The sequence below is a fragment of the Coregonus lavaretus genome (genome assembly GCF_964263955.1).
Source record: "Coregonus lavaretus genome assembly, chromosome: 9".
Classification (NCBI taxonomy): Eukaryota; Metazoa; Chordata; class Actinopteri; order Salmoniformes; family Salmonidae; genus Coregonus; species Coregonus lavaretus.
The window spans coordinates 48,614,611-48,628,018 of NC_139996.1; the positions used below are offsets into that span (position 1 = coordinate 48,614,611).

The 13,408-nt window shown below is 41.4% G+C and overlaps 1 protein-coding gene across 1 annotated transcript; it reads left to right on the plus strand.

The window, feature by feature from the left end:
• Positions 1–78: 78 nt before the first annotated feature.
• On the plus strand, positions 79–8,800 carry LOC311134645 (protein disulfide-isomerase A3-like). The gene is made up of 13 exons (XM_084168389.1): positions 79–407; positions 1,587–1,665; positions 1,857–1,974; positions 2,100–2,207; positions 2,338–2,467; positions 3,375–3,491; positions 3,800–3,925; positions 4,201–4,383; positions 7,346–7,454; positions 7,721–7,849; positions 7,923–8,002; positions 8,123–8,180; positions 8,324–8,800. The coding sequence occupies exons 1-13, from the start codon at positions 274–276 to the stop codon at positions 8,417–8,419; spliced, it is 1,467 nt and encodes a 488-aa protein (XP_084024515.1). The 5' UTR covers positions 79–273; the 3' UTR covers positions 8,420–8,800.
• The last annotated feature ends 4,608 nt before the right edge of the window (positions 8,801–13,408 follow it).

Sequence of the window (13,408 nt, forward strand, 5' to 3'; positions counted from 1 at the left end):
AGCAAGGAAATCATGTGTGCCTGACTCTTATTGGCTGATTCAGACAGTATGACGCTGTTCAAAATCCAATGGTGAGATGCCACACTTTGTTTAGAAGCCCCGTAATTCACCTCCTCACCATCTCCGCTAACACTTTCTCTTTCTCTTTCGAACAGTGCCTCCAACATTGGGCCTAGCGAGAAAGCCTGGCACTTTAGGAGGGTTTCCAAAAACCGAGTTTACATTTAAATTGCTGCTCTTTTGGCACCATTGAAGACATCGGCACGTTTCATAATGTTGACATTGTTTTTCTTCATTGTTCTCGCCGGGGCTGCTCGGTCGAGTGATGTGATAGAATTCTCTGATGACGATTTCGACAGTAAAATTGGAGACCATGGGATGATTCTCGTGGAATTCTTTGCGCCATGGTAAGGTCTACAGAAACGCATAGCTAACTAGCTAGCTACATTCTGAGGCTAAATGGTTACAACATTAACGTTACAATTTTGTCTCCAGTGAACAGACACCGTTAGCTAGCTAGCTCTACTGTTCAGTTACTCACGCAAGAGGAATAAAAAGTTAATGCTCCTTATAATTGAATAGTTATTTGACTTTCAGGCTATCAACTAACTGTTAACTAGCCACTAGCTAACTATGTCTATTTTAAGTTAGAAAAGTGTTTGTTTCCCCAAATTAGCTACCTACTTAATGGTTAGCTCACAACATTTGCTAACAAGTTAGGAAGTGAATTACATTTACGTAATTTAGCAGACGCTCTTATCCAGAGCGACTTACAGTTAGTGTATACATTATTCTTTTATTTTTTCATACTGGCCCCCCGTGGGAATGTCAAATTAGCCACAGCCTAGCCATAGTGACTCATTTCTGCTACTTATTTCTTACATGCACTTTGCTAGCTACATAACGTTGCTCGTTATCAAAGATCATATGTTATACTAGCTAGTTGAGTGTCTCAGAATGGACATGGCTAGTAGGTAACTAAGTTGGCTACTTTGGATGTGGCCTGGCAAGCCACAATGTTTCATGTAATAGAAAATTGCATTTTATTTCGTAGAGTTTACTCAAATTTAACTTGTCTAATTCTCAAACTTAGCTTGGAGGCTATTAGCGAGCTACTGTGGGTTTAAATCACCCCTTACAAGTAAGTTGGAGGCTTGGCATGCCACTTTTGTAACCTTATGATTGGCCAGTGAAGTTTGGGTGGCTACTCCTGATTGGTCCCCAGAACAGTTAGCAGGCAGTTCAATGCTGTCAAACTTGAACAAGACTTCCTCAGATAAAAAGAACAATCTATCCTTTTCAAGATGGCTGATAAGATTTGATAACTGAATTCACAGATTTGTATTTTACAGCAATGATGTGGATTTCCTTTTTCCTCAATAATGCGGCTGCATTTATTTGAACATCAATTTACAGTCATCCATTTGATCCATCACTATGGTATCAAATTCCACCTGCTTTTAACTCCCACCCCTCTCCTCTAGATTTCAAACTAATGTCTGAATGGTTCACTGCCGCCAGAGGCAACGTAAGGGTCAAGATTTTATGTTTTACAGATATCAGTTTACCTCACTTGTGTCCCTTAGGTGTGGCCATTGTAAACGACTAGCTCCAGAGTTTGAGGTGGCAGCCACACGTCTGAAAGGCATTGTCACATTGGCCAAGGTACTTTAGTCACTTAATGCGCCTAACATTTGTACAATAAAATGTTACCTTTGGATTACAACAGGTTGTGTGAAATCCCCATACTGATGTAAAGACAGCCATGTCCACAAGGTTTATAAACTGAGTTAGTTGCCAAGTTTGTGCTCTTTGTCCCATCCACTAAGTAATGGCCACCTGTCATTATGCTTTAGGTCGACTGCACGGTCCACAACAATGTGTGCCAGAAATACGGAGTTAGCGGTTACCCAACACTGAAGATCTTCAAAGACGGAGAGGATGCCGGTGCCTACGATGGACCCAGAACTGCAGGTATTTGGACTTAACATGCCGTGTCTTGACCTGATGAGCTTAGATACAAAAGCATAATAACTGCCTGTCATCCACCTATTGTATGTTTTGACCCTGTATTTAAATGGTCTCTCTCTCTCTGTCAGATGGGATTGTGAGCCATCTGAAGAAGCAGGCTGGCCCATCTTCCGTGGAGCTCAAGACCGAGGCAGATTTCACGAAGTATGTCGGAGACCGTGACGCAAGTGTTGTGGGTAGGTTTTGCCTTGGAAAGTTGACCTCTGCATAAATAAACAAAACTAAGTGACTGAGTAAAGTATTTCTACTTTTGCCTTTGTCGTCAATTATATTTGACTGTATGGCGTATTTCCTGTGTTTGTCCAGGTTTCTTTGCTGACGGTGGAAGCCCAGCCCAAGCAGAGTTCCTTAAGTCGGCCAGTGCCCTCCAAGAGTCCTTCCGCTTTGCACACACCAACTCTGGGGAGCTTCTCCAGAAACATGGCATTGAGGGAGAGTGAGTTCTCCTCTTAAAATTGTGTTGTTTGCCTCCTTAAAGGCATAGTTCACTCATACAAATTAACATGATTTCTCCACTTACCTTATATTAGGGGGTAGACCAGCTTTAATATTGCAGATTGTGGCTTCGATCAATGTAATTGCCTGCATCATTTCCAATTCCCCTATGTTTTGTGTGTGTGTAAATTATTATTATTATTATTATTATTATTATTATTATTATTATTATTATGTTCCCCTAACCTTACCTCCCCTCCCCTAGTTGGAGTAAACTAATGGACAACAACACTTTGGCTTCTACTTCCAGCTTATACATACTATATACATTTTACGGACCCAGTATTTTTGCATTAGTGATCTTATGTTTTTAGTCCCATCCTTCAGCTGCCCTCAACCCCTCCCATTTTCTCTGAATACCATCCAGATTATTTGCTATGTATTTATCAACTGTGCTGTGATGTTTCACAAAAGTTCTGAACCTTTCTATTCGCATAGTTTCTACAGATAGTAAATTAAATAGGGGGAAAAAAATCGGAGTATTATTGATCGTTTGACTATGACTTTTCAAATCACTCAGCATTGCAATTTGCACAGTTGGCTCCAGGTAATTGTTGCAATTCTTCAGCCATTCCTGAACCTGCGACCAAAAACAAGCTACATATGGACAGTACCAAAACAAATGATGTAATGATTCTGACTCTTCGCAGCTAAATCTGCAGAGCTGGGATGGTTGTATCCCCCATATATATAACATTCCATTGGTTGCAAGAATTTTGTATAATTTATATTGAAAAACTCAAAGTTTTTAATCTGGCGTCGTTTTGTGTATCAGTTCATAAAACCATGTTTGAGTGTCCTTACTTGATGTGACCTGATCTGACTGCTTGTGTTCTGTTGTATTGCAGGGGAATCATTCTGTTCCGTCCACCACGCCTCAACAACAAATTTGAAGAGAGCAGTATCAAGTTCAGTGAGGACAAGTTCACCAACACCATGATCAAGAAGTTTATCCAGGACAACATGTGAGTTTTACCACCTCAATATTTTCTCCCTTGTGTGGCCAGCAGTGATAAACCATAGGCAGTTTGAATAGATTCTTGTTGTTAGCATATTTAATTCATTCTTGGGAGATGCATGGACCAGTTAAGACCAGTTTCTCTGTCAAGAGCAGCCCTTATCTCTTCTTTTTTTTTTTTTTTATCCCACTGTCAAGAGGGAGGGGATGGTGACATATTTTGAACAAGTTGTACCTCTTTTACACTGCATTTTGGATGCTGACATTAATGAAAGGAGTTGTACCTCTTACACTGTGTTTTTCTCTCTCCATCAGCTTTGGAATGTGCCCCCACATGACTGATGACAACAAGGACCAAATGAAGGGCAAGGACCTGCTGGTGGCCTACTATGATGTGGACTATGAGAAGAACCCCAAGGGCTCCAACTACTGGAGGAACCGGTAGGGTCCCTAATAAATAACACTTATTCCCAGGAGGGGACCTCCTTTTCTGTCTCACGTGCTATGTGTGTTAGTGTATTTTCTCCAGATGTCATTCCCCAAGACTAAACCTCATTTTGTGTACTCTGAATGCCGGATTCCTGGACACAGATGGAAAAGCATGTTCAATGGAGATTTGTAACAGATTTGCATACAAGTGGACTCTTTGGGATTCATGACAAAATGTTCCAATGCATTGTTGTGTGAACCCAACTCCCTCTCTTCGCTGTCTATAGGGTAATGAAGGTGGCCAAGAGCTTCCTGGACCAGGGTAAAACGCTGAACTTTGCCGTGGCTAACAAGAACAGCTTCAGCCAAGACATCGCTGAGATGGGCCTGGACGCCAGCTCAGGAGAGCTGCCCGTGGTCGGCATCCGCACTGCCAAGGGAGACAAATACGTCATGGCAGAGGAGTTCTCGTAAGTGTCACTCACCATGCAACTCAAAATGGCACTTCGGACATGGTATCCCTTATGTTAGGGTGACGTAGAACTGGGCAATATGGACAAAAATGCGATAAATTACGATTATTTTTTGGGGAAGTGCTAGAGCTGGGTGATATGGACAAAGTAATATCGCGATAAATGTAACTTTTGCTCGATAACAACAAATACCATAAACATTTAACTGACAGTTGCTTTATATTGCAAGTGGCAGGGCTCTAGACAAAAATGTTTCCAGTGCCAAGTAAGACAACTGAGATGGTAGCCTATGATTAAAAAAAAAAGTAAGCTGTTTCATCTAACAAATCTATGAAATGCATCATTGATATTTTTATGTGCAACCTGTCAAAATAGGATCCAGAATTATCCGATTTTTGGCTCTTCAGAGAATTTGCTGACGTCTTTGTGCATATTGACCTAAAGGCTATATTATTCACCAAGTGGGAACTCAAAACACTTAGCTAGATTGCTAAGTCTAAATATGGTATTGTTGCTTAATTTATGAATCTATCAGTAAATGTAGGCTAATGTCCTACAAAAACTTTCCAGCGCTAGGCCTAGGCTACTTGATACAAGCCTATTCACTGCAAATGAGCGCGCTCCGCGGCACATCAAAATCATACTACACAACAGCCTACTCCGGTTGTAAAGTGGTGCCATGAAATCAATATTATGAGGTGAGGAATGTATTATATACTCTCAGAAAGCTGTTGCTCTCCTCTCTGTAACTAGAACAACAGTAGTTGCTTTTTTTAAAGTTGTCTTTTTTCCCGCAATAGCATTTTGAGCAATGGTCATACAATGCCTTCAGAAAGCATTCACACCCCTTGACATTTTTCACATTTTGTTACAGCCTGAATTTAAAATGGATTAATTTGGGATTTTGTGTCACTTGCCTACACACAATACCCCATAATGTCAAAGTGGAATTATGCTTTTCTAAAGTTATACAAATTTTATAAAAAATGAAAAGCTGAAATGTCTTGCGTCAATAAGTATTCAACCCCTTTATGGCAAGCCTAAATAAGTTCAGGACCAAACATTTCCTTAACAAGTCACATAAGTTGCATGAACTCATTCTGTCTGCAATAATAGTGTTTAACATGATTTTTGAATGACTACCTCATCTCTGTACCCCACATGTACAATTATCTGTAAGGTCCCTCAGTTGAGCAGTGAATTTCAAACACAGATTCAACCACAAAGACCAGGGAGGCTTTCCAATGCCTCGCAAAGGAGGGCACCTATTGGTAGATGGGTAAAAATAAGAAAAGCAGACATTGAATATCCCTTTGAGCATAGTGAAGTTATTAATTACACTTTGGATGGTGTATCAATACACCCAGTCACTACAACGATACAGGCGTCCTTCCTAACTAAGTTGCCAATGGTGACTTTGAAACAATTACTGAGTTTTATGGCTGTGATAGAAAACTGAGGTAGGATAAACAACATACTTACTCCACAATACTAACCTAATTGACAGAGTGAAAAGAAGGAAGCCTGTACAGAATCAAAATATTCCAAAACGTGCATCCTGTTTGCAACAAGGCACTAAAGTAATACTGCAAAAAATGTGGCAAAGCCATTTACTTTTTGTCCTGAATACAAAGTGTTATGTTTGGGGAAATCTGTTACAGCACATTACTGAGTACCACTCCATATTTTCCAGCATAGTGGTGGCTGCATCATGTTATGGGTATGCTTGTAATCGTTAAGGACTGGGGAGTTTTTCAAGATAAAAAAAGAAACGGAATGGAGCTAAGCACAGGCAAAATCCTAGAGAAAGACCTGGTTCAGTCTGCTTTCCACCAGACATTGGGAGATGAATTCACCTTTCAGCTGGACAATAACCTAAAACACATGGCCAAATCTACACTGGAGTTGCTTACCAAGAAGACAGTGAATGTTCCTGAGTGGCCGAGTTACAGTTTTGACTTATCTGCTTCAAAATCTATGGCAAGACTTGAAAATGGTTGTTTAGCAATGATGAACGACCAATTTGACAGGGCTTGTAGAATTTTGAAAAGAATAATGGGAAAATGTTGCACAATCCAGGTGTGGAAATCTCTTAGACTTACCCAGAAAGCCAAAGGTGATTCTAACATGCATTGATTCAGGGTGTTGAATACTTATGTAATCAATTGTGTTTTGTTTTTCATATATTTAATTTTTTACAAATGTTCAAATTTTTCTTCTACGTTGACATGCGTATTTTGTGTTGATCGTTGACAAATGACAAAATCCATTTTGATCCCACTTTGTAACACACCAAAATGTGGAAAAAGTCAAGGGGTGTGAATAACTTCTGAAGGCACTATATCCGTCTGCTTCTCAAAATGCATCTCTCCCTCGTCTGTGCACACAGTGTGGAGAGGGAGTGAGCGTCAAAAGCCAACAGCGACAGGCAGATACTTTCATAGCAGGAATCATCATAATGCATAGGCGATTACTGTTGACCAAATAATAGTTCTCGAACAATCTACAGGAACGTTGTGTAGCAATATCACAGAAAATTACGAATGGTTTTTTCTTTTGGTAAGAGGAAGGGTGCGTGTCTGTAATTTTCGGTTTATCGTTCTAGCTCTAGGGTGACAGACTGGTTAATTATTTAGTGGTTACGAGTTTATTGCTCATACAAGTGCTACCTGTAATTTACTTAGGGAATTCACTTACACGCACTCATAACCTTCACATAACTGAGTACAACCTGCCATTGAACTCCAGTAACATTTCAAGCGTCCCTTGAATGTTAAAAAGCACTTGGGGCTTTGGAGCCAAATTTGTGACATTTAAACTCTGCAGCAAAGGATATCATGTACATTTTCCACTGAATATAGCAGCACTAACAGGTATTGATGACCTCTGTAGAAGTATTTTTATTTCCCCACACAAGCTATTCCTTACTGATTCAGTCCAATGTCTTGGTTTTCCACAGACGCGACGGCAAGGCCCTGGAGCGTTTCCTGCAGGACTACTTTGATGGCAAGCTGAAGCGTTACCTCAAGTCTGAGCCCAGCCCTGAGAACAACGACGGCCCCGTCAAGGTGAGTCAGCACTTGACACTGAAATTGCAAGCGGTTAAGGGTGCTCCTAAACCGGACAAAATGATGCTGGGGGGAAAAAAACACAGCGACTCAATGATTTCCAATGAGAGCAGTGTGTTGGGGGTGGTCCTAGATTTATGTTGTGCTGTCGGAGAGATGCCCCTGGTTTACTCCATTAAAAAGGCATGTTATTTTTTTTTTCAAGGTTTGTCTGTGTAAACCATTCTCACCAAGGCCAACCTTTTTTCTCCTTTGTTGTTCTCCAGACTGTGGTGGCTGAGAACTTTGACGCCATTGTGAACGACGAGGAAAAGGATGTGTTGATTGAGTTCTACGCCCCATGGTGCGGCCACTGCAAGAGCCTGGAGCCCAAGTGGAAAGAACTGGGAGAGAAGGTAAGGGCTACTGATGTTATGGCCGTTCTACATTGGCACATGAGACTAACCCTTTCCCTCCCCTACCTCACAGCTGTCCAGTGATCCCAACATTGTCATCGCAAAGATGGACGCCACAGCCAATGATGTCCCATCTCAATACGAAGTCAGGGGGTGAGTGATACATCTTCAAGTCGTAACTATTTAGCAAGTGCTTGACACGTTTGACATGTAGGTCCTGTGCAAGTCCCGTCTGTTACACCCTGATCTTCATGCTTTTTTTCACTGTTTCAGATTCCCCACCATCTTCTTCGCACCAGCTGGACAGAAAATGAACCCAAAGAAATATGAGGTTTGTCCCGAGTATACATATAACATATATGGCTTGGGTTATAATATCTGGCTCATGTAAGACTCAAAGGATACTCACATTTAGACCTTATTGTCTCACATTGATGCAGCAGCTTACCTGGCTTGATGTTTTGTTTTTTTCAGGGAGGTCGTGAGGTCAGTGACTTAATCTCCTATCTGAAGAGGGAGGCCACCAACCCACTGGTGGCTCAGGAAGAGAAGTCCAAGATTGAGCTATAGAAGCTCAACTGGAGCCAACATTCAAGGGGGGAAACACTGACAGAACTCAATTATATTCCAATCTTTAGTGAACTACAGAATGCTCTGAACCCTCCCTTGGGTACTGCTGCTCTGGGAACACTGGGAGGTGGTGGCCAGGGCCTGCCTGATTTTAAATGTATGGAAAGAGGGACAGTTTTGAAATTGAGATTATTTCCCCTGGTCTGTACCTCCGATTGATGCACTTTGGTTTGAGACCAATTTCCAGTCATCTATTGCTTAGTTTTTTCAGAAAGCGGGGTGGTTATGGTGAAATCATTTTTTTTTATTACCTTTTTTCTTTTTTTTCACCGCGTTTTTGTACATTTGAAAGGATCGGGAATAAAAGGCCCACAAAACCAACTACATGTTTTTATTTTAATTGGTGGAGAAATGTTTGTTTTGAGTCCGGGGTGTATAGAACATGATCAGGCTGTGTATGACCCTAGTAGTAGAATAGAAAAATATATATAATTCCTTGAGGAATTTTGTGGAAATTATGATCTAAAACATACACAAATATTTGGGTATTTCTAAACCATATTCTTAAAAACTACAGGGAACCATTCTATAAAAGAAGCATGTTGCACTTTTAATGGGCCAGCTGATAGCTTACTCCTTGACCTAAAATCATGCTCCATGGAGATACTCTATTGAAAGGGGTGTTTTAGTCTAGGAATAGGCTTATTCTGTTTCCAGGAAACTGGCCTTGATTGTGAGAGGCTATTTCCAGAGACACCAGTGTGCACTGTCTTTGTAACACAGCCTTGTGAAAACTGCCTTTGCGACTTGAGGCAAGAGAACAGTTTGCACTTCGCAGATGTTGCTGTGTAATGTCATTGATTTTTGAGCAGAGGTGTGAAATTCTGCTGTGACAACTGATTCACATATTGAGCATCTGAATGGTTTAGAGTAGGGGTACTCGAGTACTATTTGAGAAAGTCTGGTCACACATTTCCTAGGTGGCAAAGCTCTAGATTAATATTGTCATTTATCGGTGTAACACCCCCACCTCGCAAGTCGCAACCTCAAACAGTTCACACCCCTCTTGTTGGCAGAGAGAAAATGTTGCAGTTTTAAAGCTCATCCTGCAATTCTACTCATTTCGTCATGTCTTGTGTGTTCATATGATACCAGGGGTCGAGGGCCGACTAAGTGCACCCCAAAAAATATGATTTTGCGAAATTCTCTGAGCATAGCCGCAGGATTGCGTTTTTAGGGTATGGCAAAGTGGGGTGTGTACAGTCGTGGTCAAAGGTTTTGCGAATGACACAAATACAAATTTTCACAAAGTCTGCTGCCTCAGTTTTGATTATGGCAATTTGCATATACTCCAGAATGTCATGAGTGATCAGATTAATTGCAATTAATTGTAAAGTCCCTCTTTGCCATGAAAATGAACTTAATCCCCAAAAAACATTTCCACTGCATTTCAGCCCTGCCACAAAAGGACCAGCTGCCATCATGTCAGTGATTCTCTCGTTAACACAGGTGAGAGTGTTGACGAGGACAAGGCTGAAGATCACTCTGTCATGCTGATTGAGTTAGAATAACAGACTGGAAGCTTTAAAAGGAGGGTGGTGCTTGAAATCATTGTTCTTCCTCTGTTAACCATGGTTACCTGCAAGGAAACACGTGCCGTCATCATTGCTTTGCACAAAAAGGGCTTCACAGGCAAGGATATTGCTGCTAGTAAGATTGCACCTAAATCAACCATTTATCGGATAATAATATAATATGCCATTTAGCAGACGCTTTTATCCAAAGCGACTTAGTCATGCGTGCAAAAATTTTTTTTGTGTGTGGGTGGTCCCGGGGATCGAACCCACTACCTTGGCGTTACAAGCGCCGTGCTCTACCAGCTGAGCTACAGAGGACACATCGGATCATCAAGAACTTCAAGGAGAGAGGTTAAATTGTTGTGAAGAAGGCGTCAGGGCGCCCAAGAAAGTCCAGCAAGCGCCAGGACCGTCTCCTAAAGTTGATTCAACTGTGGGATCGGGGCACCACCAGTGCAGAGCTTGCTCAGGAATGGCAGCAGGTAGGTGTGAGTGCATCTGCACGCACAGTGAGGTGAATACTTTTTGAGGATGGCCTGGTGTCAAGAAGGGCAGCAAAGAAGCCACTTCCCTCTGGGGAAAAACATCAGGGACAGACTGACATTCTGCAAAAGGTACAGGAATTGGACTGCTGAGGACTGGGGTAAAGTCATTTTCTCTGATGAATCCCCTTTCTGATTGTTTGGGGCATCCGGAAAACACCTTGCGCTACCATCAGTCCTGTGTCATGCCAACAGTAAAGCATCCTGAGACTATTCATGTGTGGGGTTGCTTCTCAGCCAAGGGAGTGGGCTCACTCACAATTTTGCCTAAGAACACAGCCATGAATAAAGAATGGTACCAACACATCCTCCGAGAGCAACTTCTCCCAACCATCCAAGAACAGTTTGGTGACGACCAATGCCTTTTCCAGCATGATGGAGCACCTTGCCATAAGGCAAAAGTGATAACTAGGTGGCTAGGGGAACAAAACATCGACATTTTTGGTCCATGGCCAGGAAACTCTCCAGACCTTAATCCCATTGAGAACTTGTGGTCAATCCTCAAGAGACGGGTGGACAAACAAAAACCAACAAATTCTGACAAACTCCAAGCATTGATTATGCAAGAATGGGCTGCCATCAGTCAGGATGTGGTCCAGAAGTTAATTGACAGCATGCCAGGGCGGATTGCAGAGGTCTTGAAAAAGAAGGGTCAACACTGCAAATATTGACTCTTTGCATAAACTTAATGTAATTGTCAATAAAAGCCTTTGACACTTATGGAATGCTTGTAATTATACTTCAGTATACCATAGTAACATCTGACAAAAAATATATCATAACACTGAAGCAGCGAACTTTGTGAAGACCAATACTTGTGTCATTCTCAAAACTTTTGACCACGACTGTAGAAATACACCCACCAGTTGAAACTCATTTACTGTACTCTAAAATGCTGTTTGGAGAACAGCAAAAACAAACAGTTCCCCCAGACATCATCTCAATATTAGGTTTAAAGGTTTGTGGAATGGCGTGTACAATGTACTACTCAACCTCATCATACATATGCTACGTTGACTAATTTAGCCTACTTGTGGAACAGTGCAACATGAAATAGCATAATACATTTACATTTTAGTCATTTAGCAGACGCTCTTATCCAGAGCGACTTACAGTTAGTGCATAAATTTTCATACTGGCCCCCCGTGGGAATCGAACCCACAACCCTGGCGTTGCAAACGCCATGCTCTACCAACTGAGCTACACAGGACTATAATACACACTATCAAGGCCGACTTCAAATACCGATGTGAAATACCAACGTCAATGTGAAAGTAACTGGAGCATAAAACAGCTGACTGCGAATGCAAACTATGCCAGATAAATCCAACACATGCATTGAAATAAAAGGTATACGCCAAAGGAATTATTTAAGCCTACAGTCGACAAGGACGCATAAAAACAAACAAACTCGACCAAGGAATGAAGAAAAATCTACACGTTAAGGCTGCGCCCGTGATTCAGCACCACTGAATGGACAGCGCCTCAGTACAGGTAGGCATAGTGGAGCTCTGTGGGGTGTGGCTGAATGGACAGTGTCTCTGTCTAGTAGCCAGCTAGAATTAGGCTATTCAGATTGTGGGCAGTTAGACATTTTCACAGTTGAGTAGCCTACAATGCTAATATGAAAATCATAACTGGCACGCAGATCTTTACAAATTGTTGGATCAACTGTAAATTGTTACTCATATGAAAAAGGTTGCAGACCCCCTGCTATAGGCCATATGAAGTCACCCTTGTGGAACGGCGCATACAGTGTACTATTACAGTGTCATTGTCTCATGCGCTTCCCACCAACATTGTTGCTCTGCATTCAGAGATGTTCCTTATAAGGTGTGCGTTTTTTGTATTTGCCTGTCTGCGTTATTCGCCAGGGAAGGGAAACATTCTGCGAATATTGAAGCATTGCATCAATAAGGTGTTTCTGAGAATATTGAAACATATCAACAAACGAGACTGCTCTGAGAATATTAATATTGCAACATAGCAGCCAACGCAGAGGTGGAACATTTTTACCTAGGCCAGCTTGTCTCTGTCTGACATTATTGTGTTGCCTATGCGGCATCTGGGTGCTCATTGTATACAAAAAACTGCCTTACATCCACACTATAGCTAAATAACTTAGCAATATTTAATGACATTTTGCCAGCAAGATTGATCTGTTAGAATATCACATTTAATTCAGGAAGCTGGAGAAGTAAGACTGATAGAGTGAGAGGTGGAAATGCAATATACCAGAGGCAGGTAGGCTACAGGTAGGGGTGCAGGCAGAGGATGATGATGTTGGCATATAGCAAGAAGTTAAAAAGTTAGCCCAACTAGGTGATCATTAACTATTTGCATTATCTCAATTATCGTTCTGTCACTGCATGACAATGCACATTTGTTATAGCCTACAGTTGTTATTGTCTTGGAAGCCAAAAGCAAGACATGTATTTTGAGGAAATGCTCTAAATAGCAAGTTGTTCAGTAGTTTACTTTCATACCAATAGGCGCTGGATTTATTTTTTGGGCGTGCTACAGACAGCTATATCGAACTGCTAATACAGGACTGGTAAAGGCCCAGCGCACTACGTTTGTGCAAAACATTTTTTTCCCTAATATATATATATATATATATATTTTGTAGCACCCTCAGCACCCCTACTTCCCGCGACTATGTCTTTGAGTTCCATTCGGTTTGAATCAGACTTGAAAGGTGGAATTGACTGATCTTCCTCTCCAGTAGAGGGCAACATCTTTTTCAGCACATTTTGTTAACCTGGAAGTTCTTCTGTAAAATGACTGACGTCAGGCCACGAGTTGGTATTTTTCTCTGATTGGTTATTTTTAATTATATGGTCCATTCAGAGTTGAGTACGAATGCCAAA

Coding starts and splice junctions, on each gene's coding strand:
- LOC311134645 (XM_084168389.1), top strand. CDS start 274: ATGTTGACATTGTTTTTCTTCATTGTTCTCGCCGGGGCTGCTCGGTCG. Junction 1,975..2,099: donor CGATGGACCCAGAACTGCAG/GTATTTGGACTT, acceptor TCTCTCTGTCAG/ATGGGATTGTGAGCCATCTG. Junction 8,181..8,323: donor TGAACCCAAAGAAATATGAG/GTTTGTCCCGAG, acceptor TGTTTTTTTCAG/GGAGGTCGTGAGGTCAGTGA.